The 26,322-nt window shown below is 30.8% G+C and overlaps 1 protein-coding gene across 3 annotated transcripts in view; it reads left to right on the top strand.

Moving 5' to 3' along the window:
- The window catches only part of LOC136347123 (furin-like protease 1), a 36,243-nt gene that overhangs the window by 3,396 nt on the left and 6,525 nt on the right, over nt 1-26,322 (top strand). For 2 of the 3 annotated variants that reach the window (XM_066296815.1, XM_066296814.1), the window contains exons 2-9: nt 10,037-10,376; nt 17,122-17,316; nt 17,371-17,499; nt 19,197-19,535; nt 19,595-20,130; nt 20,188-20,480; nt 21,826-21,983; nt 22,836-22,920. In XM_066296815.1, coding sequence (XP_066152912.1) covers nt 10,209-10,376; nt 17,122-17,316; nt 17,371-17,499; nt 19,197-19,535; nt 19,595-20,130; nt 20,188-20,480; nt 21,826-21,983; nt 22,836-22,920 — 1,903 coding nt within the window. In that variant the 5' untranslated portion in view covers nt 10,037-10,208. Of the gene's footprint in view, nt 1-10,036; nt 10,377-17,121; nt 17,317-17,370; nt 17,500-19,196; nt 19,536-19,594; nt 20,131-20,187; nt 20,481-20,676; nt 21,292-21,825; nt 21,984-22,835; nt 22,921-26,322 lie in introns of all 3 variants that reach the window. The other variant, XM_066296816.1, reaches the window with a different exon arrangement.

Genomic DNA, 26,322 nt, shown 5'->3' with positions numbered 1-26,322 from the left:
AAACATCTAATGCATTTAGCTGTTAGAAATTAAGATATTCAATTTTTCAACTTTAGCAGGTGTATTATGATTTTATTACATGTCTCAAAACAACTGAATTGAGTTTTTTCTTATGAATTAAAGAAACAGAAAATAGTTCATCATTGTGCTATTAATTTGAACTGAAAAATGTACAATCTCTATTTACTTTAATGGTTTCCCGTTAAGTAACTTCCTTTAAAGATATTAATGTGTCCAGTGCAAAATGATGTAAATCCGAAAACTGTCTAAGCCTGCCTACTGTCCGTAAATAAGAATAAATAATCAATTTAAACATAGATTAAGGTCAGTCAAAAGATTTTCTATTCATTTATACAATGACAGATCGACGTAATCAATTTAAGAATTAGGGGTTACTTTACATAATATAGGTAAATACAAGACTATGTTCTTGTGGTATTATATTTACATTTTATTAAAGCCTGGTTATATTTGATAACCGACAAATACGTATAACGTAGTATTTTACTCAGTGAACTTACCTTGTAATTTACCAATATATAGAGATACCAGTGCCTTTAGTTTTTCTATATAATTGGATTCGATTTGAAGGGATGCGTGCGCCTAAAAAAGGGAGAGGGAGCCCCGCAGGACCTAAGAAAATGTTCGCAAATATTGGTCCCTTGATACTTAAAATCTTGATTAGTCGGTAACTAAGGGATCCGCATCTCTCAAGGGCGTGTAGCTTGAGTATTATCATGCTTATGTTAAATAAATGCAAAAAATTAGGCGATAAGCCGTGCTGTTGAACAAGTTCAGAAATATGATATTTGGTTGTAAATTTTGCTACCAAATAAAAAAATCTAAAAAGTAAATATTTAAAAAATATAAAACGACTATAAAAATATATTATTGTTTGCTGGGAATTTCATTAGTCACTATCATTTTGAGGGTCAATATATCAGCTTTTTTATACTACAAATTTCTATACAGTCTCAAACTGTTTTACGTTTTTTAAATAGATTTCCAACACGATTTAAAGATTTATTCTGCGGAAGGTGTTTGGTTGATTGATGTAAATATTTCGACACGTAGCAGGATAAGCAAATTCGAACATTTTAATACTCATTTACTAATATAATCATTATAAAATTTCAACCAATCGCGAAATAATATTTCATATTGTCAAAATTTTAATTGTAATATGTCATATTAACGGTTTTAACCTCACATCTTCGTTAGTAATAATCTCTAATTTTGTAGATTTGACTTAAGTCACCCAGTATATGAAAACGATTCATTTTGAAGATATTTCCCTTTTAACGACATTATAAACTGTTGCGTTACCATATTATAGCGAATGAGAAATGACACAACCAAACTAACAAATCTCAGAGGTTGATTTATATGAGCAAATAATTATTCCATTTATATTGTTACCAATTTATTTTTGAAAATTCCATAAGGTTAAATATGTTCTAAAATGTCCCAATTTGCTTTTAGAATCAAATGTCCTAATATTTTTTAATCTAATCTTTCTATCCAAATACCTCGTGAAAACTGATTTTCAATTTACAAAGTGACCAGCACTTTTAACAAATAATTAACGAAGCTACATTAAAAATCCTTTTAACAAAACGATTTCCTAGAGCTAAAGGAGAGTGCTCGAGGGCTTTTAATAAAACCCCTACTAGGGAACCCTTATAAATGGACGCCTCTGGAGAGTAATTAATGGTTTTAAGTAGATCAGAATGCAAAATCCAATTAAAATTTTTGCCACAATCTTGTGCGGTTCATTTCCAGTTTTAAACAACTCGGCGTTACTTATGTACATTAAATTAAAACTTGAATATGTGCATAGTGTGTTTTTGTGCAATGTGCTTCAATTTTCATTCGCCTGACGTTTTATGTTGTGAGGAATCGGAAAACAAAGTTAGATTGAATCAAGGGGTCTCATACCATCGAACTTATTTTCCTCTTCAAAATGGTGGATCTGGCGTTGAGTTATTAAGAAAAGTAATTTTTTTACTAAGTTCAATACCTTGTCTAATAGGTATAAAGTGCCTTAAGACAAGTCTAATTATTTTCGCATGAGGAATTTGCGGTTACCGGATTGACCTACGAAACACCCTCCTGTATTGGCTAAAATCAACTAGGACGCAATGGAATACTATTAAATAAAAGCAAATCGTGCTATCGGCCTTGACAGCGGCTACGTTTTAATTAATGTTTTGACGACACATTTTAAGTTTAACATCTTAATCAAAACTTTAGAGTATGAGTTTGCTCAAGTTGAAAGTTTTAAACTACATTACTTATGATGTTTCCTCAAAACGTGAATCAAAACAGGGAAGGCTACGTAAGATATCCATACGCTTTCTGATAAGCTTTAGAAAAGAAATGTCTTCATCCCCGCCATTTTGAAAAGTAAAAATTGATATTATTGGTCCTTCTTTCAGAAACCTTAAATCAAATCTCCAATTATATTTGTTGTCAGTTTTTTTATACAATCAAACTTCAATTTTTGCAATATAGTGATGATTTGCTTTATAAATATTACAACGCATTTCATGTTGATATGATCATGACCTCTCTGACGTTCCAATCATTCTCTGGTGAACGTTGAAATGTGATAACCAAGTAAAAATTCTATATATGAATCCTTCATGCGTAGCTGTGCTATGGAAGTTTCGTTTTTCAGCTTAAAAGTTTCATTTCTAATTGTAAAACGCAATTGTAAGAATTGCCTTGTCAATTAAAAATCATTAAGTACCGCCACGAGGCCTATTAACGCATGCCTTAATTCAGTAAAATATGTAGATGGTAATAAATACAATTGAGGAATAAGCACGTGCACCACGTTACAATAAAATGCATTTCCACCACTACGGGGCATTCCAGTAATTCCAATTATCGGCACCGCCATTCTCCTGGACTGATTTGCGATGTCTTGTGTTACATGATGCATAGCTCGTCACGTCGTTCTGGGAATCGAATACGAACTATTTTACTTGTTGTAAATTGATTTCCAATTAGCTTAGAGATTTAAATTGAAATGAACGCATCAAGAACTAACATTGTGGTTTAAAGTGTTCCGTAAATATTTGCTTTAATTTGCCATTATTTGTGTGTTTAGTAACACTAATTAGCGTTAAAGACCTTTTGCCCCGTAATTTTCCTTTTTATTTAAGACGTTAAAGAAAATCTTCATATACCAACTATTTTTAAATTTAATTTATAAACTGATTGTGGGGTTGGTAGAACTGTTGGCTAGAATTTGACTTGGCCTCGTTGGAATTTAAGTGAAAACGTGTGGCCTATTGAATTTTGATTTTAGGTTATTATTCACGGTGTCTCGAAAATGCATGTCAAAAATGGTGTCATGAGATTATTTGAGTCAGTACATCAAGAGTTGATTCAAACTTATTTGAGAAAAGTGTTTCGTTTAGACGTTATTGATGGTCAAAGTTTTTGGAAAAAGAAACATGTGTTTTACTATATTTGAACAACGTTTCAAATGGATTTCAATGAAACCCATTGTGCATTTATTCATTAGTGCAGGGATTTATTTTTTTATTTCCCGATTTACATGTAGTGAGGTCTTAGCTACCTTCGCACAAAAATGACCAGACCTTTTCACTGGGTAGCTGCATCGTATTGATTTTTTTTCTGATGATTCTAGTCTTTTCTCCAACTTTTTCGTGTCTTGGAAATTTCTCGTACTGTTAACATTTCACCATGAAAAAAGATGTTGTTTTCTCGTTTAGAACATCAATTTGCCTTGAAATCAATATTGAACATCGATATTTGTCGTTGTGAACGCGAAAATCACTTATAGAAAATGCCATAAAAATGTAAAAATTGTAACCTCATAAAAGCAAACTTTTTAGTATATGTATTCGTTCCAGATTGGGTTGATTACGGCCCACTTATCTTTACTGGTTATTCCTTTTCCTAGGACATCTTTTGATTAAAAGAGAGTGAAAATATTTATAGTTTGCCTTTTTGATATAAAACACCCACGAAACTTGTACGTATGAATGAGTAACAAATGTGATATTAAATAAATCAACAATAGAGTTGTGCATTGTCATAACTAAATTTCTAACACATATACCACTATTATTTTTTATGGCTATATGATGTAGAATATGCTATACATTTATGAATTAGAACGTATGACCATTCTCTTTTTTTTGCATCTCTCATACATTTGAGATTGTCGTTTATTTTCAATTTTTCATAATTTTTTATTTAAGATTCTGAGGACGAGGACAAATTTGTTAATTTATCAGTTGTTAATAATTTTAACGAATACGTTCGTCCGACCCCCTTGGTGTAGTATGAATGTTATTTTCATTTAGTTTTAACTACGTGCAATTCCAATGCTACTTCTTATTGGCGTGTGAAGCGTTATCTAAAAACTAAAAAAGTAATGAACAATACCCTGCACATGTAGAAAATATATAGAGGATCGAAAAAAATTAAAATTCCTATCAGAAAATGTTACTATTTATACAATATATTAATCTAAAAATTCTAAAAATAACAATTTATGAAAATGGTTAATCAGTTAAAAAAAAACTACAAATTCTCAAAATCAATTGAATGAAACACATTAACAAAAAGTGAAATTCAAACAAAAACAAAAGTGGAATCCTACGTAATTAAATTGACTTATAAAAAATGGAATTGCCACGCATTTCTTGCTAATTGATTGCTACGTCGTTCAACTTCCTTTATTATCTATGACACTCATCTCTTTAGCATGAATTTAATTAAATTCGATATTATTGTAGAATGAATTGTTTTTTTTTTCGTAACTTACATAATTCTCCATTCAATAAGATAACAATTGAAAGGTAGACCTATCTAACGATTTTGAAGCACTTTGATGCATTTTAATGATTACTACAAAAATAGATAGGGCGTGAAAAGCACTGTTCTTTAGCCGAATGAATTTAAATATGAATATTCAGAGATAAAAGCAATTTCCTTCGTGAAATTTCTAGGAAAGTAGGAAGATTGAAAACCTTGATATTAAATGCCTTCAAATACGAGGAACGACAGGAAAGTCGTGGTCGCAAAAGGAAAACAACGGTTTTGATTGACCACCAAATAACGCGAGAATCCCCAGAAAATCCCCTTGTGAACTCTAAACAACTTCAAAAGGACTTAAAATTGGAAATAAGTTCCAGAACTATTCGAAGACGGTTGCAAGAAGTTCATTTAAATGGCCAAATAGGTCAAAGGGTACCGTTGCCATTAAAAATAAAAAAGTCACAAAAAATAGAATTTGCGAAAAATCAGCTTTTCTTTGAAAATGAAGACGATAACATAACAGTGTGGAAAAATATCTTTTTCGAACGAAACAATAAATAATTTGTGTGGTTCAGATGGCCAACGGTATGTGAAGCGGGCAGCAAAACAGAAATTGCTTCCAAAACACATTTTCAAAACTATACATATGGAGGTGAGAGTAAAAAATTGTGAGGCTGCTTTTCTTAGTTCTGTTACTTCAATTTATTGGATAAAAAGGATCCTGAACTAAGAGGAATACCTTAAAAGAGTTAAAAATGTTATTTTGCTGCATGCTTTGGAAGAAATGTCATTAATTTGGAAATGTTAATACGACAATGATTCGAAACCAATTCCGGTTGTGCTATGCTTTCACAGTTACCCGATCTGATCCTTATCGAAAATCTTTAGGTACCATTTAGGCACTTTAGTGTTCCCGTGAAGGGTTAGCAGATCAAAAACAAAAAAGAAGTGTGGTCTAGAGTTCAACGGGAATGGGAAACAATTTTTGTTGAGCTCTGCTAGCGCTTAATAAGATCAATGCTTAAAAGATTAAAGGTAGTAATTGCCCAAAAAAGAGAAGCAACCATATATTAAACATTACGCAATATTCGGTTGTTAGTCTCGTTTTCCCCCCTTTTTTTAATAATGTTTCAACGGTTTTATTTTCATGATCATATATTGATTTTGTTTTCATTATTTCAACTGGAGAGTTTTACTTATTTTTGAATAAATTCTGTTTTTGTGGAATGTTTTATTATTAAATGTGTTTTATTTTTTTTATTTCTTTATGGATAGAAATAAAATATTGAAATTTTTAAAGAGGTTCTATTTTTATGGCTACCACTGGATATACCAAATGTCCTCTAGAATGTTTATTTCTGTGTTTTACATTTTTAAACATACACTTCATAATACTAATATTATGCATATTTCAATACTAAAATGGCAAATACTGTTACTTATATTTTTTATAAATATCATAACTTTATTAAGCACATTTTTACGCTCTACTTCAAATACCACATATACAATCTCTGATTGTTGATTATTTTTATATTCAATGAACGCCAGTTTAAATTTTGAATGAAACCATATCCCGATTACGCCTCCAGGCCTATTGTTAGTTTTACTTTGATGGGCAACATACCTACCTACACATCGATGGTCAAAAATCGCCTCACAAAATTGGGGGATTTGTCTATTCATTACGAGTTTTATGAAAAATCCATCAAAAATCGTCTCAGTTATGGTTTAGGATTAGACTATACCTGTTAATAAATCCAATAGTAATATTCATATACGAGTATTTCGTGTTTAGTGTGTTTCCATTGTCAATTACTTATCTAATATTTAACACAATGTTTAATGCTAAACCAACCGTGGATGAATGCATACGGGCAATATTATTTGGAATTGAAGTATGAGAATAACAAATTAACTTGCAGGGGCTGTATAATAGCGGTGAGGTTTAATTTGACCGCAAAATTGGCACAGAGGTCAAAATTATATTTTTTAGATTAATTGCGAAAAGAAGTAATTAATAAAATTTGAAGACAATGGAAAGTGGAACAAATAGCAAACTTTGTTAGAGGCAACGGATAGTACATCTTTACAATTCGGACAAAAAGAATTTTATTTTGATTTTTGTAATGTAATATGTTCTTTCAATAGTCTACTCAAAAACTAAATAATAGCATGTTTTCTTTCTTGAAAAATATAGGGCACCCCTTTAACTGCCTCCCATGAGTTTATTTGTGATTTTATAAAACAATCAATTATGGAAATGTACTTGAGACTAATGAGGATAACTTTTAAAATTAGTGCCAACCCTACAGGGTTGTAAAAATTCATTTATAATTGAGTAATAACATAATATTTTTTAAATTCAAAATAAAAATAGTAAAAATAAAAGACTCAAAAAAAAACAGGACATCATAAATTGTCACTTTTTTAAATGGCATGACCTGCATTTTTTTCACATGATAAATTCTTCTCTTGAAACTGTGTTAGTTTCTAGATTTTTTTTTCTTTATTATGCAGTTACTCGAGGCTATGACGTTTTAGAAATTTTTTAAACATTTTGAGTGTCTTATAAATAAGGAAATCACAATTGGCTTAAGATAAATTTTGATAATTTTAAGATGAATTCTCATGTAAGATCATCTTAGCAGATACAAATGCTTATTTAGCCGAAACTATACATAGCGAGTTCATAATACTACAGGGTTAATTTTCACTGGTTCAGCTTCATTTTTCTTTATTTTGATACAAAATAATGTCATATTTATCTTAAATATTAATTGAATTATTAATTATTTTAGGAAAAACTGCATTCATTTGTATGTGCGTGAGTGTTTAACATGCCATAGTTTCAATGATGTTTATTTGAAGTTTGACAGCTCATTGATTTTCTAACTAATTTCTCTAACTAAAAATAATTAGTAAAAAATTCAAGCTACTGCTTGGGTTTTTTTATCAATGTGATGTTTAGTTAATTTTCTTCTCCTAAGAAGCTCTTTCGACTTTTCTATTCATAATTAACACTTTCTGCCCCTTTAAAAAGCTACTTAAAACTTTCTAGGCTCCTTACATTAAAATGTTATCTATTAGGAAATTGTTGTATTCTATTCGTAGTCGTTGTACCGAAATGCTAATGAACAATTTCCATCACACGAGCAAATTACATACATAAATCATACCAATAGGTTTTTGTTAAGAATACTTCGTTTTGATGGTTAGTTTTAAAATAAACAAATTTCGCAGGAACGGAAAACCGTAAATTAATTTTTAAAACTTAAAACAAGAAAAAGATCGAAACCATGGCAACGCATGCTTAACACTCAGGTACTTAGCCATGAATGCAGGGTGTTCAGAAATAATTAATAATTACATTGATATTTACAATAAATAAACATTATTTTATACCAAAATGAAGAAAATTGCATTTTTTTCTCGTCCTGTGTCATAAAAAATATATCACCTTATTTGAAAAAAAAAGAAAATTCATGTAGAATAAATTAAAATTAAAATTGCTATTGTAAGTATGCGGTTTGTATTTTTGACTAAATGGGATGATCTTACATTTACCTGAATTACACAACATAAGGGTTGCAAATTCTTAAATATTAGCATCACACATTCTGGAACATTATTATAGGTGTTTAAAACACCCGCAGGGTCAAGGAGGAAACCTGAAAATTACACTGATTGTGCCTTATCAAGAAAAAATAAATGGAGTTATGATCAAAGCACCGCCGGATATAGAATTATACGTGAATTTTCGACAAATGTTACCACTGAAAAAACTCTTTTATCGGAGAGTAACGATTGTCCGTTTAATAGAGAAATATTTATTAGAATCTCTTATGAGAAAGAATTGGTATCCTGAAAACTATCCGGTTATAAGGGAGGCCTGCTTATCGGAGGCATCCGCCAAGCGAGATTTTACTGTAATTACATATCCACATTTGGTTTTGTGTAAATAAAATTACCTATTCGTGCTGTAGCTATATGGCGTATCTGATATAGGATATTGATTGAAGATTTTTCTTTTAACGTATTTTTAATAAGTTCTAAGCAATTGGAATATCCTAATGTTTTAGCCATATTTACTTTTATTTACGATGATTCAACAATTTTTTTGACAAATCTTGTTCTCAGTAAAATAAAAAAATAAATATTACTAATGCTAGCTGATGCAGCTGTATACATGCTGAAGTGGTATTCAAATTTGAAAGTTTTTATTGAATATCTAATTCTTCGTACATGTTTAAAACATGGAACAATCGTGCAGCAGAAACTTATTGAATGCAATTTCATTTAGTAAATAAAGGATTTGTAAAAAACAGAAAGTTTTTTTTTAACTCCTTTGAGAATGCAAATGTTTGTTAATGCAACGTGCCAAGAGATTGTAAAAATAAAAGTTAAAGGAAATTTAGCGTTTTAAAAAACTTATTACAGTTTCGGAAGCGAAGCTAATCACAAAACTTAAAGAGAAAAATCTTGCATTCGTAGATACGATGGAAGTAATTGAAAATTTTAAAAATTATTCTTCAAAAGTACGTAGTTTTTCAGGACAAATAATTTTTAATAAAGTAACTGAAGTTTTGAATAAAAATACTGGATTTTAATTATTGAATCAAATATCAGACGTTATGAAAGGATGTTGCTTTCAAAATCTTGCTATAGATAAAACTCTTATTCTTTAAGTTTAAATATGCTCCAATAGCTTTTCTTATCTTTTGCATGTACTTCGTGATAGAAAAATGGGATTTTTTGTAAAAAATTCGGAGAACCAGCTAGTTATTGATTTATTCCAATAAAAAAATGTTAAATTAAAAAAAATAATAATAAACCAATGACAAATTATCACATTTGTATTATAAATGTTAAGTACGTAATGTTTTTATTTCAAATATATTTCGTTATTAAAGAAATTATAAATTTGTAATCTTAAATTTTCCGCCTATTTTATTTTATATTGCTAATTCATGTGCAAATATGTACAAAAATTGTGCATTTTCAAGCGCTTATTTTAAGATATTTTATGTTTATAAATCCACACTTTATTATAACCTGCTGCCTTCTGGAACTTTAATGCCAAAACGGTTTTCCAACGTTGAGAGGCTTTAAAGTCTCGGTCATGTTATTACACATTTTTGCATACTGTTAAAAACTTCCGAGGAAGTTGCATATATTTGATAAAATACTCTTGATGTAATTATTTCTAAGTTAACAATTTTTTTTTCTATTTCAGAGTGAAGATACTTTATACAAGTTCAATCCATAATATTAGCTAGAATTAAGCAACCTCGGAATTTTATTAAATTTAAGCATTACGAACTAATTTGAGAAAAGCACAAACCTATTATAGAAATAGAAAGACTGACACATTAAACAAAGAATATAAGAAAACGCTTCATCGTTAGATGACGATGAAAGTTTATTTTAATTTGGTTTGTGTAGTTACTATTATTGTTAGCTGCATTCAGTTCACGCCTGCACACTACACTCAACAATGGGCTGTTCATATACCGGGTGGTTTAGAAGTTGCTACCCAGGTCGCCAGAGATCACGGGTTTCTCAATCATGGACTGGTAAGTTGTCATTTCTAATTCTTTCTTGTTCTAAAATATCTTCAAATTCTAACCATCGATAAAATATTTTTTCAAGTTTGTAACTTTTCTTCCTTTAGTTTTGCTTATTTTCAAAATATTTGAAAGTGTACCGCGTGTGTCATTAGATTTGGAAAATCAGAGTTATTGCTTTTTGTGAAAATATTTTAAATCAATATACAGTAGTGGTAAAAAATAGAGCAATTTTTTAATTTTTATTATATGTTTTTATTGTTATGAATTTTATATTCTAATTATTCTGATATTTATACCCTTGATATGTATTATTTTTGCATATTAAAATATTTTTATTAACCCCATAATGAAAAATTTTATTGAGGATATTTGCTTTTTCGTTCGCAAAAAAAGAACAACGATAAAAAAACTTATAATTATTAGTTAATTCTACAAATATTTCTTTGTAATAATTTTATATTTATTGTTCAATACTTAGTAAAGTATCTTTTGTTTTTTATTACTTAGAGGCAGCAACTTTTCATCGATTTGATAAGTTTACCAATAATAGCTTCATCCATTTTTGCTCATTCGTCTTCGAGGGCATAGAAAAGTTCTTCATGTTTGGAGTATGATCTCCCTATAATCTTAAGGTCTAAGATCTCCTATCAGTTTTCAATCGGATCTAAGTCCAGTAATTGGAATTGCCAATGTAAAAGTTTAATTTTTCTTCTCGAAGCCAAGCTTGAACATATTATGAGGCGTGTTTTGAATCCTTATCCTGTTGGAACCAGTGTTTTACTAGCATATGATCATCAGAATATGGCACGAAATGATTCTCTAATATTTCTTTATAAGTCGATCGATTCATCGTGCTTACCATTTTGATTAAAGAACCCATCCCAAAGCCCGAAAAATAAGCCTATGCTATAACAGGCCTGCCACCATGATTTACCATGGGAACAGTGCACTTTTTGTTCAATCATTCATTTGCAGACCGTCTTACGAATGTAACAACATCGGCGTTGAACATATTAAACTTTGACTCGTCGCTCTAAATCACCCTTTTCCATTCATGTGTTGTCTAGTAAACATATACTTTGGCAAATTATAGTTTGGCCCGTCTATTTTTTTTTTACAACAACGGATTTTTGGCTGCTCTTCTGGCAAGTAATCCAGAATCTTGTAATCTCTTTCATACAGTTCTTAAAGCTATTTCAATTCCCAGTTTCTTTGAGATAAAATCTTTTATTTCCCGCGAAGATTCAAGCGGATTTTGTATAGAACATTTTATAATTTGTTTGTCTTAAAAAACACTGTTTTTTTTTTGGCAACCTGACTTATGATGTGTTTTCACATTTCCAAACTTTACAAACTATTGTAATATTCTTGTCACTATGCTTTTATTTAAATCGAAGCGTCTTGCAATGGCAACTTTCTTTTCTCCATTTTTCCATGCTTTCACAGCTCTCACTTTTAAATTATTAAATAAACACTTGCTCCTAAGCATTTTCACAAATTAAGAATTTATAAAATTATAACAACACAGCCGAAAAGTCCAATTGAATACTAGAAAAGAATAAGTTGCTCTACTTTACACCAGATCAAAAGTATTTATTGCTTCCAAAAATTTTAATAAGAGTAATCTTCATAATATTTTCATGTATAACAATAATAAATTACATGGCAGTAAATATAGAAGTATTTACAATTTTGGGTTTATTCGTATCGAAAAATAATAATGAATTGAAAAAAGTTACTTTCCCATTTTGCCATTACTATATGTATAAACCAAGTTCCGTTATTGTATTTCTCGTTAGCACTTAGAAAACCTTAACCAACACACAAGTCCATGGAGTCTTGAAACAGATTATTTTTAATAAAATCTAATTAATAATAAAGGAAACAGAGTCGTATTTAAATGGGGTTAGGTTTGTACGTTTAGGTTCGAGATTATGTAGAAAAACATATCAAAGACATACGGGCCCGGTGTCAAATACATAATTCCAAAACCTACTTGACCTATTTTTTTAGTACATAACATTCACTGTGACGTCACCGTCGTTCTAGATACGACGTCAAGGTTAACTTCTTTTATGATTTTTAATAATTTTATGTGAAAAAGTGCACTTTTTAATGTACAGGACAATTTTTTTTATTATGTTACAAAATAAATGTTTTGACAAATTCTTAAAGACGTTTCTTTCTTTACGGTACTTTACAATAAAAAGTAGACATCTACTAAACGAATCGGGGAAGCTTTTTGTTGGTTTATCTGGTACATTTATTTATTTATTCCCATACTTTTATTCGTTTCATACGCATCATATCAACGACGTTTAAATTTTGATGTTTGTTAGTTTTAGTCTGACTTCATGAAGGTTAATTTCAAATAAAAGTATATTAAAATGCGTTCAACCATAACGCACTGAAATTAAATTTTTATAATGATCAGTTGTGATGATGAGTGCAAACACATGGGGAGGTGTATGTTTTATTTCACAAAAAATATGTTATTTAATTAGTAAAAAATTTTATCTCCTGTATGTAAAAAAGTGCCCTTTCGCATTAAATTATCAAAAACAGGGGTTACCGTTAAAAAAATTAAAACTAAAGTCAACGCGTCCAATCGATCTTTATTATTTTAATTCTAGAGCGAGAAACTGATTTTATCTCATACTTTACGTATATACACACTGTATATTAGATATTTCTAGATATGTTGTAACTTTTTTAGCGTTTTGTATTTCAATAGTATAATGTTTCCTACTTTTCACTTAAGAAACCTTTACACAATTGCCGTTTTGTTATGTAAATATCGCTGCACTTTCAAATGTCATAACTTTTGTTTTTCCGATATATTTATTATTACAATTGGAATTCAATATTTATAACCCTTACATTACGCTGTTCGAACTCTAAATTGGTATCGTTTCGTGATAATGTATTTTTATTATTTGTTTGAATATTGATTTATACACCAAAATGTAAATGAATTTTGATATAAAGTTTTTACTATCGAAAAAGTTTCGGACGTAGAAATAGATAAATAGATATATGTTTTATTCTAGGCTATTGGCAACCATGGTGCAAAGCAAATTAGTTTCTATTTAAGAGTTTTCATGTGAATAATGATTTCGCACTTGAGACATTCCTTTCTGGGAAAACGCAAATTACCTACCACTTTCCTACAGTTAATTACAAACCTCCTGGCGTTGAAGTTGTCCCATTAAATATATATTTTGTCTTGCTGAAACTATATAATTATTTATTTCAATGTTATTGTATACTATCGATAAAAATATTAAATTTTATATAATTGTCGTCCTTTGTACAAATAAAAATTTGGTAATACCTTTGTTCAAAGAGAGAAATTAGTCTCTTTCATATTGTTTCTGCTGTTTGCTACTAATTAGTGGTTTGCTGAACGAATTTCCTCGTTTTCCGTGAAACAGCCTGTTAGTTTTCTTAAAAAAACGTTTTAAAACTAACCAGCCAGTAGAATTTGTTCTGCATCGTAAAATATATACAATACTTCCCACCACCTTATTCTTAGAGAATACGTCAGGCTTTACTTATTTAAAATTACTCTGAAAAGAATGTATAATAAAAACTTCAGTTTGATCAATAAACTGAACTGCGGATATTATTAGGTACCAGGAGACTTTTATAAGTTAGGTCTGCACTGGGAAACATAAATAAACGCCATATATTACTTTCTTGATTGGAAATTTAGTGGTCTCTCCTTCTGTTAAAATATCGCAGTTAATGTGTTTTTTCCTAGTGTCCTAGATAGTTACGTGGAGAAAAGACATTAAGGTTTTAAAAAATTATAAGCAAGTAAGTAAAGTCGTTTGGTAGATTGATGCATACTTAGGTACTCGTTTCTTTTTCTTGGGTGGTTATCAAATAAAATAAAATAAAATAAAGCTGCACTGGAAGTACATACTGTGTGTCTACTGGAAGTGGGTGCATATATCATCAGTCATTTGTTTACATTCATATCCTGTTAGTAATGTTAAAGTTAATGAGTCACTACACACTGTATTAATCTTTATGATCCGGATACACAAAGTCATCTCGTTAACTTCGCTCTTTAAAAGTGATTCGGTAAAAACCAATAATTTGTGGCAACAGCTGCTGTGATACACTTTACATTTTTTATTTTTTCTCAAAGAGTTTCTACATCTCATTAATGCAATTCTCAATTTTTGTGAATTCCTCAATGATTATATACTTTTAGGCTTCGTTTATCCAATATATTTTTACAATATATAAATTTATTATCTATCAACAGCATTATTCAATGTAATGCTTTGTTTTATAAATCTAAAACAAAGAAAATGCATTGTACTTGGCCCAATGATCTGTGAAATGAGCAATTAAAAATTCCTAATAACCACAGTGTTTGTCTTAGATACAGTATTAAAATTGACAATTAACAAATAATTAAAAAGTAAAACCTGGTCTTGAATAATTATTTTCAATATCTAGATTTATACAGAATGGTCACTTGTACAATAAGTAACATTGGGTTTCCTCAGTGTGATAGTTGCAAGGTCGGTTAAGTTAGGATAAATTTTAATGCTCATTAAGAATACACCTTGAAAGTAGATAAGTTGATTTGGCTGTTACGATTTCTTAAATATCCTTCTGAAAGCAGAAATTTGTCAGTTTAGAAAATTATTATTCGACAAATAGTGAATTCGATTTTCATGGGACTCTTGGGTCGCCGATTTATTTTGTGATGGTGCTTTCGGTGACATTGACCGATTTCTTGTGCGTCCTCTAGATTTTTCATACCAATGGTGAACTTTTATTTTTCGCATGGACGCCATATTGGATTTTTGGGTTTCTAACGGCTTATGACATAATATACGTTCTCAAAAAATCACATAATGTAACAAAGGAATTAATTAACTTATTTTTTTTGCATATGTGTGACAGTTAGAAAGGCAGTTGTTTCTTTATTTCTGCTATAAAAATGCATATGGCCACTGTCGATGTGAAAAACTTTACCATCTTTGTAAAAAACCTAGAAGGTGAACCTAATGTTCATTAAAATCCGATTGGCAGTTTCTGTGGTATATTAATTTTTTAAATGAACATGGTTTCACATTTTAAAAATATCATAATTTCATTTGCATTCGACTTTTTCTCGATTTATGTCACCCTGTCACGCTTTCAAATATCCAAATGATGGACGTTATTGTAAAAGTGACCACTGTATATTTTTCCACAAAAAATTTGAAGAACATATTATACTGTTGTTTTTTATAATTAATGATGTTAAATTCTATTCAAACATTGCTTTGCATATGACTTTAACAATAACATTTGTCAGCACATCACAAACATTTACACTAACTAAAATATTGCTTCAAATCAATATTGCTTGCTTATTGAGAAGCAAACAGCGTCATTTTTGAATCGTCTTAAACTTTACGAAAAGTTTAATTTTAAAAAAGTACTTTCGAACAGGAAAGTAAAGTTACTTTTTTAGCAGCCAAATAGCCCTAATTCTACAGTAATGTTTAAGAGGGAAAATGATATTTTCGGCAACGTTAAATGATAAAAATGTCATGATCACTGTCATATTTTCTTATAAAATCGGGCCTGAGCTTTTAATAAAAACTGTTATTATTTATTTATTTATATCTATATGTATTTATATGTCACCAACAATAATGGTGTGTTATTTGTTAATTTGTATTAATTCATTTTATAAAGATTTTCCCACTTCAGGTTACGAATTTGAACAGCGTATTCTACCAAATATACTTGAAACCAATAGGCTCTAAGAAAATAATTATTGTTACACTTCACTAGTGACATGAGTATATTCGTATCACAAGATGTTTAAAAAGAAATAAGTGATACATCACTGTCCTTTCTTAAAATTAAAATTCATGTGGTATATTCCACATGAAGTAATTAAGTTTAGACCACTAGTTAAAGGCCACCCAGGATAGTTTTAATTTATGTGTATAAGTACACTTGCAATAACACCCTATGTAACAAAACTAGTAGGTCTTATTTTTCGTCATAGGAAACGTTATTAATGTGTTTATACATTAAAACATGAAACCTCTGTACATTTATCTCGACCTACTACTTCAAATAGCATAATATGTCATATAACGTAGCTGCCTATTAACTCTGTCCTACTAATAAGTTTGTCATATATTTGTGTAAACTCTTAGTAATATGATTATCTAGTTAATAATTTATATATATACCGCTACTCTGATTAGTTACATTGCTGTGTTTTGTTAGACCATATTTAACATCTATGGACTGTGACCTCCAGTGTAAAATAAAATAGTTAGCAATTTCGGTACAACATCAATTATACTGTATAATACCTGAATTTCTCATATTGAAACCAATGTGGAAATTATCGAGAACCATCAAAGACTGTAAAGACATAAATACTTTTTAAAATTTCGTGAGAGGATATTTGTAACTTAATCAAGTATTTTTATTTTGTTAATTTGCACGGTTTTTATGTTCAGTTTCAAAAGTTAATATAATTCTCCACACAATACTAAATACATATAATGAAAATGAGATTCTAATTATATTTTGCATGTAATCGGGAAAAAATCTGAACTTTTAAAATAGGTGAAATGTCAATTATTTAGGATAGCTATGTTCGAAAATCCTTTTCAATGTCATTTTATTCTGTGATGGAAATTTAAAATTTTATTCGCTTTTTAAAATTCACTTACATTATTTCTTCATTTAGTAATTGTATATTATTATTTTGTAGATATTTGAAGATCATTATTTTTTCTCACATTATCACGTTGCCAAACGTTCGCTATATCCGAATTCTGAGAAAAAGATCAGATTAGCGGCTGACACTCGGGTGCTCTGGGCTTCCCAACAGTTGGCCAAGAAGCGTTCCAAAAGGGACATGCGTTTGCAAAACTCTGACCCTAAATGGGGCAGCATGTGGTATTTGGTAAGATTTCTTTGATAGTTTTTTAAAATGCGTTGTAAAATAAAATTCTTTTAGAATCGAGGCGATGGATTTGACATGAACGTTATACCAGCTTGGTTGGACGGTGTCACAGGAAAAGGCGCCGTCGTTACAATACTGGATGATGGTCTTGAAAAGGATCATCCCGATTTAGTAAAAAATTATGTGAGTATTTATTGGTAATTACCAATCCACGAGATAGTAATATTAAAATAGTTAAATTATAGCACAGGTCTCAGAACGCCATCAAGTTTTATTTTCATTAAAGGTTTTCGTTCCGGACAGTTTACAAATAAATATGCTAATAAACTAATAAATATAGGCACAAACATATCAACACTCGCTAAGTTCCACGTGAATATACAGGATGTTCCAAATTAATACGCTAATTCGTTAACCACAGATTCTTTGAGCGAAAATAATTTGACTTTATGCGACTTTTCTTTGGCGTTTTATGCTCACTATTGTATAGTGTTGAAGTTGTTTAAAAAAATGTTAATAACATCGATGTGTTTTGACATATTTTAATGAAAATTTGCAGTGATATACTGTTTGATGATACAAATTTGTGCTGTATTTAAAAAATCAAAATAAATACGTCTGTATAATGTTTAAAAAGCTTAAATAAAATCCTTTATAATGTAATTAAGTCTATAATTGGTTAAGCGATTATCGAGAAATTTAAAAGCATAATTTTTATTTATTGAATAGGAACATAAAATATATATGTCGCGTAGTAGACAAATTTTTCTTTGAAAATGTTAAACCTTTGTATCTAATTTTCTCACCAACAACGTGTGACATTATAGACTAATGTTATTTCCTTAAAATAATTTCTTCAATATATTTAAATATCTTTTAAAAGTTCAAAAAATCTCTGAGGGATGTCGATAGAAACTGTGTGTTTAAGCTCTCAAAACTATGCATAAAGAATTTAATTACTTTTTGCAAATATACATTTATAGCGCATTTAAAAACATAAAAGTAGTTTCACGGATGTAGAAAAATACAAATTAAAACTTCACAACCATAAAAACCTGATTGTTTTGGCTTTTCTGATATCTGCAAAAATAATCACTTTTAAAACTCATTGTTAGTAGCATAAAGAAACTCACTTATCTACTGTTTTGATTTGTGTTAAATTGTTTAAATGCATTAGTAGATATCACAGATCCTTATATTAAAAATTCAGAAAATTTTTTAGAAAAACTAAAAGATATAGATTTAAATCCAAATTATACGTTAATCAGTTTTAAGGTTTCTAGTTATAACACTTTAAATTATCAAAAATAAAATTGAAATTGACGTCATCTTAAAGAATGTACCAAGTTAAACATAAAGAGTATTATCAAAGCTTGAGCGATTTGTGTAAAAATTAATTATTCTGAGTACCAAAATAATTATGACATTATCAACACAAGTCTGGAATGGCAATATTTTCTTTACTTTGGTCGAGATGTATAGACGATATCAACTAAATATTTATATGAACATGATAATAATCATTTGGATAATTTTCTGAATCATTTAATTTCAAACGAACCTACTATATAATTTATTATTGAGAATATGATAAGAAATGCCATTTAGAGTAAGAACTAACACATATAATAATGTTTTAGACAAGATAAGTTAAATTAATCCCACTCATCAAATCAGTGTTTTTGAAATAATTACATTATTTGAAAACTGTAATTACTAACCAATTCAGACCAGGAATTTTCAGAGTGTGTTACGTATTTTACATATTCACAATCCATACAGTTTTGTTCTGCAATATTTTTACAGGTTCTCAACAACGGGTACATAAGTATAAACTTAATTTCCCGAGTACAACCAATACCTTGCTTCTCATTTTGTAGGATCCCTTGGCGTCTTACGATGTCAATAATCAAGATTCTGATCCGAGTCCTCGCTATGACATGATCGATTCAAACAGACATGGTACAAGATGCGCTGGAGAAGTGGCCGCTACCAGTAACAACAGTATCTGTGCATTAGGGGTGGCACATGGGGCACAAGTAGGTGGCGTACGCATGCTCGATGGGGATGTGACAGATGCGGTTGAGGCAAGAAGTTTGAGTCTCAATCCGCAGCACATCGATATCTACAGCGCTTCTTGGGGTCCCGATGATGATGGGAAAACTGTTGATGGCCCCGGAGAACTGGCCACTAGGGCCTTTATTGAGGGAGTCACTAAGGCAAGTTTACTTTCTGTTATTAAAAAGTGAGATGATATTATTTGAGAAAATACGCGCAGGGTCGCAGCGGTAAGGGTTCAATCTTTGTGTGGGCCTCGGGAAACGGCGGTAGAGATCACGACAATTGCAACTGTGATGGCTACACTAATTCCATATATAGTTTATCGATTTCGAGTGCCACAGAGCACGGGAATGTTCCCTGGTATAGTGAGGCTTGCAGCTCGACTCTTGCCTCAACTTACAGCAGCGGTGCTGTCACTGAACGACAAGTAGTTACGACTGATTTAAGACATGCATGCACCAGCAGCCACACGGGGACTAGTGCAAGTGCTCCGCTCGCAGCAGGCATTTGCGCACTGGCTCTTGAAGCAAATCCGAATTTAACCTGGAGAGATATGCAACATATTGTAGTGCGAACTGCAAGACCCCAGCATTTAACAGCTAGCGATTGGCAAGTGAACGGAGTGGGCAGGAACGTTTCTCACAGTTTTGGCTACGGCCTTATGGATGCCTATGCCATGGTGCTTCTTGCGAGGAATTGGATTACGGTTCCTGAGCAACATAAATGTGAAGTTTCAGCTCCGGAGGCTGCCAAGTAGGTTTCGAAATAGTTTAAACCCCGATATTCTTATCAAAATATTGACGATTTTAGACCCATTCCGGCGAAGAGCTCGGTGTTAGTTCCGTTGGAAGTCACGGAATGCGAGGGGGTCGAAAATTTGGAGCATGTCCAAGCTAAATTGACCATTTATGCCCAGAGGAGAGGAGATTTGAAAATTCAGCTCACCTCTCCAATGGGAACGAAAGTCACTCTTCTCGCAAAACGAGATCATGATAATTCGAGATCAGGTTTCAACAATTGGCCTTTCATGTCAGTGCATTCTTGGGGAGAATCACCGCTAGGAACTTGGAAGCTCGAAATTCATAATGATGGTCGGCTTATGGGTAAGTTTAAGAATTATTTTTTCTTTTTGTAACTAAACTGCTCGAAAATTGAGTGAACCATTTTTAATGAGTAATTAACCTCTTCTTAAGGGAAACAATAAATAGCCTTGCCGAATAAAAACGGATTATTTTGTCGTACCTTTACCTATAATTGTAGCTTCGGCAACGGTTCTAACATTTCGCTATTACTTTTCAGGAAGAGCATCGTTACAGAATTGGTCCTTGGTATTATATGGAACGAAACAATTTTTGTCGTTCTCATCTATAACTAACGAGTCAGCAGTATCGAACAAAAACAAGCCGTCTAGAGTGTTGAATAAAAAAATTAAGTCAAAGCAAAAAATTTTGCAAAAAATTAAAAATCAGCGGCAACCAGTGCACAGCATAAAGTCTGCTAAAGTCTCGTCTAAAGCTAAACCCAGACAAATGGGCGTTTCTAAAGGAAAATATTCTGTTGCCAGCGTTTTTAACAACACAGTTTCCAGTGTTATTTTGAAAAATAAAAGCAAGTCTTTGGTTGCCTCTAGTACTACTTCTGTACCTAGCGATTTCTCACCTTACTTCTATGCAATCTCGAACAGTAAATTGAAGTTAAGTCACGAGAATATGGTCAAGCATTATTTAAAGTTCGTTAAAAACGTCACTATCACATACCCAGTTATGATACCGGCTAGGGATTCCACCGAAAAGAAAAATTTCAAGAAAAGTCAAAAATTAAAGGAAAAGAGCCGCGACGTTAATTTCAGTCAAAACATTAAGCCACTTATCCCAAATAATGCCGAAAAGTCCTCTACTAGCAAAGAAACAAAGGGTAATTCTAAATTAAAATTTGTGTAGCTAATTATTGGCTTATTACGAGTTATTTGATCTTAAGTTTTATGGTTTATGCAACTTTTATTTAGTTGATTATCGCACATTAAAATATTTGATTATTTTTTAAACACGTGGTAGATTTTGATCTCTGTTTACTGCACCAATTTCGAGTACATGCCTCATCGCTACTTATTTTATAGACAACTGATGTAATTATAGAACTTTTACGAATTTATAGAGAATGAACATCAAACCAATTTTCATATAAAAATTAATTGCTTATAGATACTTGTTTTGATAGAACCGCTTAGTATTGCCACATTTTTCGACTTTTAGAAATTCAGATTTAAAACACCCTTGTTAATCATACTATAATATATAGTTATGCATTTCTTTTGTATCGTCGATTCATTTGCTCTTTTTAGATTGTTCGTTCTATTTTTTTCTGTAAAATATTACTTTATTGCATGTCTACACCACGTTTTTTTTGCCCTGCAACATATTTCTACTGATTTTTTGTGTACGTTTGTAGCTCACATAAAACTATGGGATCTTACCCTTTATGGTACAGCAACCCCACCAGCCTATGACTCAAAGCAAACTGAAGGCGGAATTTCAATATCAGAAGTGTACAAAGATGTTTTGGATAATTCAATAGACAACTCACCGAACTGGAAAGGGGGCGCAGAGGTTAAGATCATCAAAAATTATGTAATAGCAACCTTAACACGAGAGGGATTATCCGCACGATAATGCGTGCAATTGAACGCGCGCTAATTTAGTCCATCTAAACCGCTGTACCGAAATTGTTCTAATTTTAAGTTTTGCTCGGTCATGCGCTCAACCATATTCAAAAATTCTTCGCCCGAGTAAGAGTGTTAAAGCAAATGTTTGAATTTGTGAAATTTACACTATTTTATTGTAAAAAACACTATAAACAGTTTTATATTCTCTTCATTTTTATATTATATTATATAAAAATTCAAAGAATATAAACTTAAAAAGAACTTTTAGTTTCATATGACTAAACTGGAATCTGAATTGGACAAGACAAGAAAAAATATAACAATAAAAAGTAATTTCTAATAAAAACAACAGCTCATGTATATATTTTTAAACTATCAACTAACTCCAGAACCACTTTTTAATTATATTTTGAAACTGTACGACACTTTTCCGCTTTACAAGAGTGTTTATGATGCGTGCAAAACTATCAGTTGTCAAATAAACTTTGTCGACCACTAACTATAACTATAATTCTCATTTACATTTAGTTGACAATAAAAGGCTTTTTGCGCGCATAAAATGAGCACCAAAATATTGACATCAGCCACAAATTAACTCCAAATTGATAACCCACATTGACAGACTGGTTCAATTCTGTCTTAGATAATAATTCAGTAGAAGGGCTATACGCATGCGTGCGACTGAATGGGCATTTGGGATATTTGTACGGGTTAAGCTGAAAGTTAGTTTCTTCTCGTGTAAAAGTTGCGCTTACGTTTTTGATTACAATATATTTAAAATGATCGTATTTTCTAGAATCGCAAAGACACACTTGAAGTCGAAGAAACTGAGAAGAGCACTTCATCTTCCTGCAGAAGCGGCAACGGCAATTTTTGTTTAGGTTTGTTATGCTTTGTTTTTGTTTTGTTAATGCGTTCACCTATAAATAACGATATTCTTTCTGTGTTACTAATATCCCGTAGTGAACTAATTTCATCCATAAGACATGTGTTCGTAATTAATAAGAGGTCGTTAGTTGCAATCCCAGATCATCCATATCGTCACAGCTTTGCCATAGACGATAGAAGTAGAGATAAAGTTACCATAAAACAAAATTCTGACAACAATTTTCACATAGATGACCCAATGTCACGATGTACGAGAGGTCACAATGTTCAGGTACAGTTTTTAGATATATGTTCTTAAATCATTTTTTACTTTTAAGGGGGTCATTCTCACATAATATCATTTAAATCGTTGGACGTTCCTAGAATTAGTAGACCGCAATAACCTCCTTAGCATAAGGTCTACATTTTTATGTACAGAACTGCACAATGTATTTACGTCTCGATAAGCTATAAGCAGTCTTTATATAATCGCTTTGTGTTTTGAGACACCCGCAAACTTATTTTGTTGATATTATTGTTGTCTGTGATTTTTTTGTGTCTGTGATTTATACATTTTCGATTAGCACAGTGTTATTTTCAGTCGAATGCACATTTTACAGGGGTGACTACGAAATTGCATTGTTCATTTCAGCGTAATTTTCGCCCTTTATCAGCTCTTCATATTTTTTTATAGATACTTATAATTCGCCAGAAATATCTTTAAAAACTACATATCATTAGTAGTCGAAATGTATGAATCTCAAAACGTATATTCTATTGATCGTTTTCGTTCATAAGTACAAATTTAATTTAACTGTTATTTAATATCTTGTAATACTGGAAAGTGGCTTTCCAGTTTATTACATTTTAATTACTGTGCTGGCACAGATATAATTAAATAAGTACTTACTTAAACCTTTTCGGTTTCGTTGCCCAAATCTGCAGTATTTTTTCAATATGTTACATATAATCTTCATTGTTTTACTTGTGGTCGTGGGTGTTAAAAAAATAATTGTTATGCTTCACTGCCGACATATGAAATCATGTTCGACTATAGAGTACAATATGAATTTAGTATTGTGCCATTACCTATAAAAAAGGGAATTTATATGTTATGACTAATGTATCCCGCGCATGTGCCTCATCAAAGCGCTGTTGCTTGCGTACTAAAGGGATTAATGGCGATGCAGGTTTCTAGGAATATCTGTCTACGCGTAATTGTATGTACATATATGTGTATAGTCTATGTAAAAGCAATTGTAGTCTTCCATTAATACTTCTGACGTATGTTTGGTCATTACTTTGTTGCCAGGTAAGCTTACAACAGTCTGATATATCACTTTTTTTCTGATTGTTCTTGTTCACATGTATTTTTGTTTATCCTTCCGGGTTGCAGTTTTCAATTACATGTGATGAAGTGTCACCTTGTATTTAAACCAGTCAAATTTGTCGAAATTTACATTACTTCTCGTTTTGTCAACCCTACTTACCTAACGGTAAATATTTTCATGGATCGATCGATAGTATATGATATCGTGATTGATTTTAACGATTATTATAATATTCAATCGCCCTACCTAGCATAAAGACACGATTCCTAGTCGTGGTAATTGTGTTTGAAACAAATATTTTTTAGTTTACTTTCCAGTTCAACACATCAAAAACGTTTTATAAGTAAAAACAACAGGGGAAGCAGTTTGATCTGTTTTCCGTCCTTGAAAAGCGATAACTTTCTTCTTATTGAAATGGTTAACTTTGAGAAGCCATCTCAACTAGGAGTGTGTGCCAAAATAATGCGTTTATTAATATAAATATGCACTTAATAATAATCTATAGCCCCTATTTGAAGTAATAACGTTATTGTCTGAATTTAATTGTCTTTCTTTAGTTCAGTGATACACAGGATGTTTGTTAGAACGGTAAAAAGTGTTCAGTGCAAGATAGATGGGGTTAAATATATAACTATACTTACCCTTATAAAAAAACTAATCGTTTTTGAAATATTAGCCTTTTTAGATTTTTATACGAAATAATTGAGTTAATACAATTAAGTTAATTTTTTGTATTAAATATTTTTCGCTCACGGAAAAACAAACTATTTAAATATTCTTAATATGCATATAGACAAAAATATATAAAAAAATTATTATTAGAAACAATTATGTGGACATATTAATGTGTTAAAATAGTTTGGTTCCAATTTATCTCTCCAGTAAAAAAACTCTCCAATGCTGCTCTAGCTCAAGAAATTTAAAGTGTTAAAATGTTATCTACTGTATATTCTTTCAAATGCTATATGACATTATGACAAAAAATTATGGTTTACAAAACTGAAAACCATAAGAAATATTATTCACAGCAAGAAAATTAGGGACATTAAATTTAAATAAGCATTAATTATTTTAAAACCTACAAGGTTAGTTGTTGCTTAGATGATACTACTATTAACTAATTTCATTTTCAAAGTGAGGCTCTTCATTTTTAATTCATTTACTTACTCATTCTAGTTTGTTCTTCCTGCTCACCCACATTAGCCGATATTTCAAAAAAAAAATGAAACTTTGTATAAGAATATACAGTAGTGGAAAAATGTAGAGCAGCTTTTGAAAAATTAATATAATTAGAGTCTTAATAGTTATACATATTTAGGTATAGGTTCAATATGAAACCAGTGTATGTCCAAATATTTCTATAAAAACATTTCTTTATTTTTACTTTTTTGTGGAATTTTATATTAACAATAGTATTTTTTTGTGGAAAAAAGTATAGAAACCTATCAAATTATAGCAAATATTTATTTTAAAATTTATCAAAACAACAATTTACATTAAAAAAAAAAAATATTTTAGAAAATATCCATTGTTCTTATTTGCAGCATTGCATCTTTTTGTCATAGACCATATCAATTTGATTAAGATGACAGAATCTATGTTTATTCATACATCTTTTAAAGCAGTTAACAGTCCGTCTTGATTCCTATATGCCTTATCTTTGATTTTCCGATCTAAGATTTGCCAGAGGTTCTCAATGGAATTTAGATCAAGGGATTCAGAAAGCCATTCCAAAACGCGTATTTCCTCTCCTGAACCATTCTTTCACATAATTTAAACATGTGTTTTGGATAAGTATTCTGTTGGCAAATGTGTCTTAAATGCATAACATCGTCCGTATATGGCACCATTTTATTCTCTAAGATTTCCTAATATTGAGATCTATTCATATGACCATCTATTTTCTAAAAGAAGCTAACTCCATAACCGGAAAAACAATCTCATACCATTATCGACCCACCTTCTTCCTTGATTATAAAACAGGTGTATTTTGGATTGAGTCTTTTATTTTTAGAACGACTCGCGTAGATGATACTATTATTATTAAATAAGCAAAACTTTGATTCGTAGCTTCAGATCACTTTT

This window comes from Euwallacea fornicatus, chromosome 26, assembly GCF_040115645.1.
Source record: "Euwallacea fornicatus isolate EFF26 chromosome 26, ASM4011564v1, whole genome shotgun sequence".
Lineage (NCBI taxonomy): Eukaryota > Metazoa > Arthropoda > Insecta > Coleoptera > Curculionidae > Euwallacea > Euwallacea fornicatus.
The sequence above is the reverse complement of the archived record's forward strand: the minus strand, read 5'-3'. Positions and strand labels throughout refer to the sequence as shown.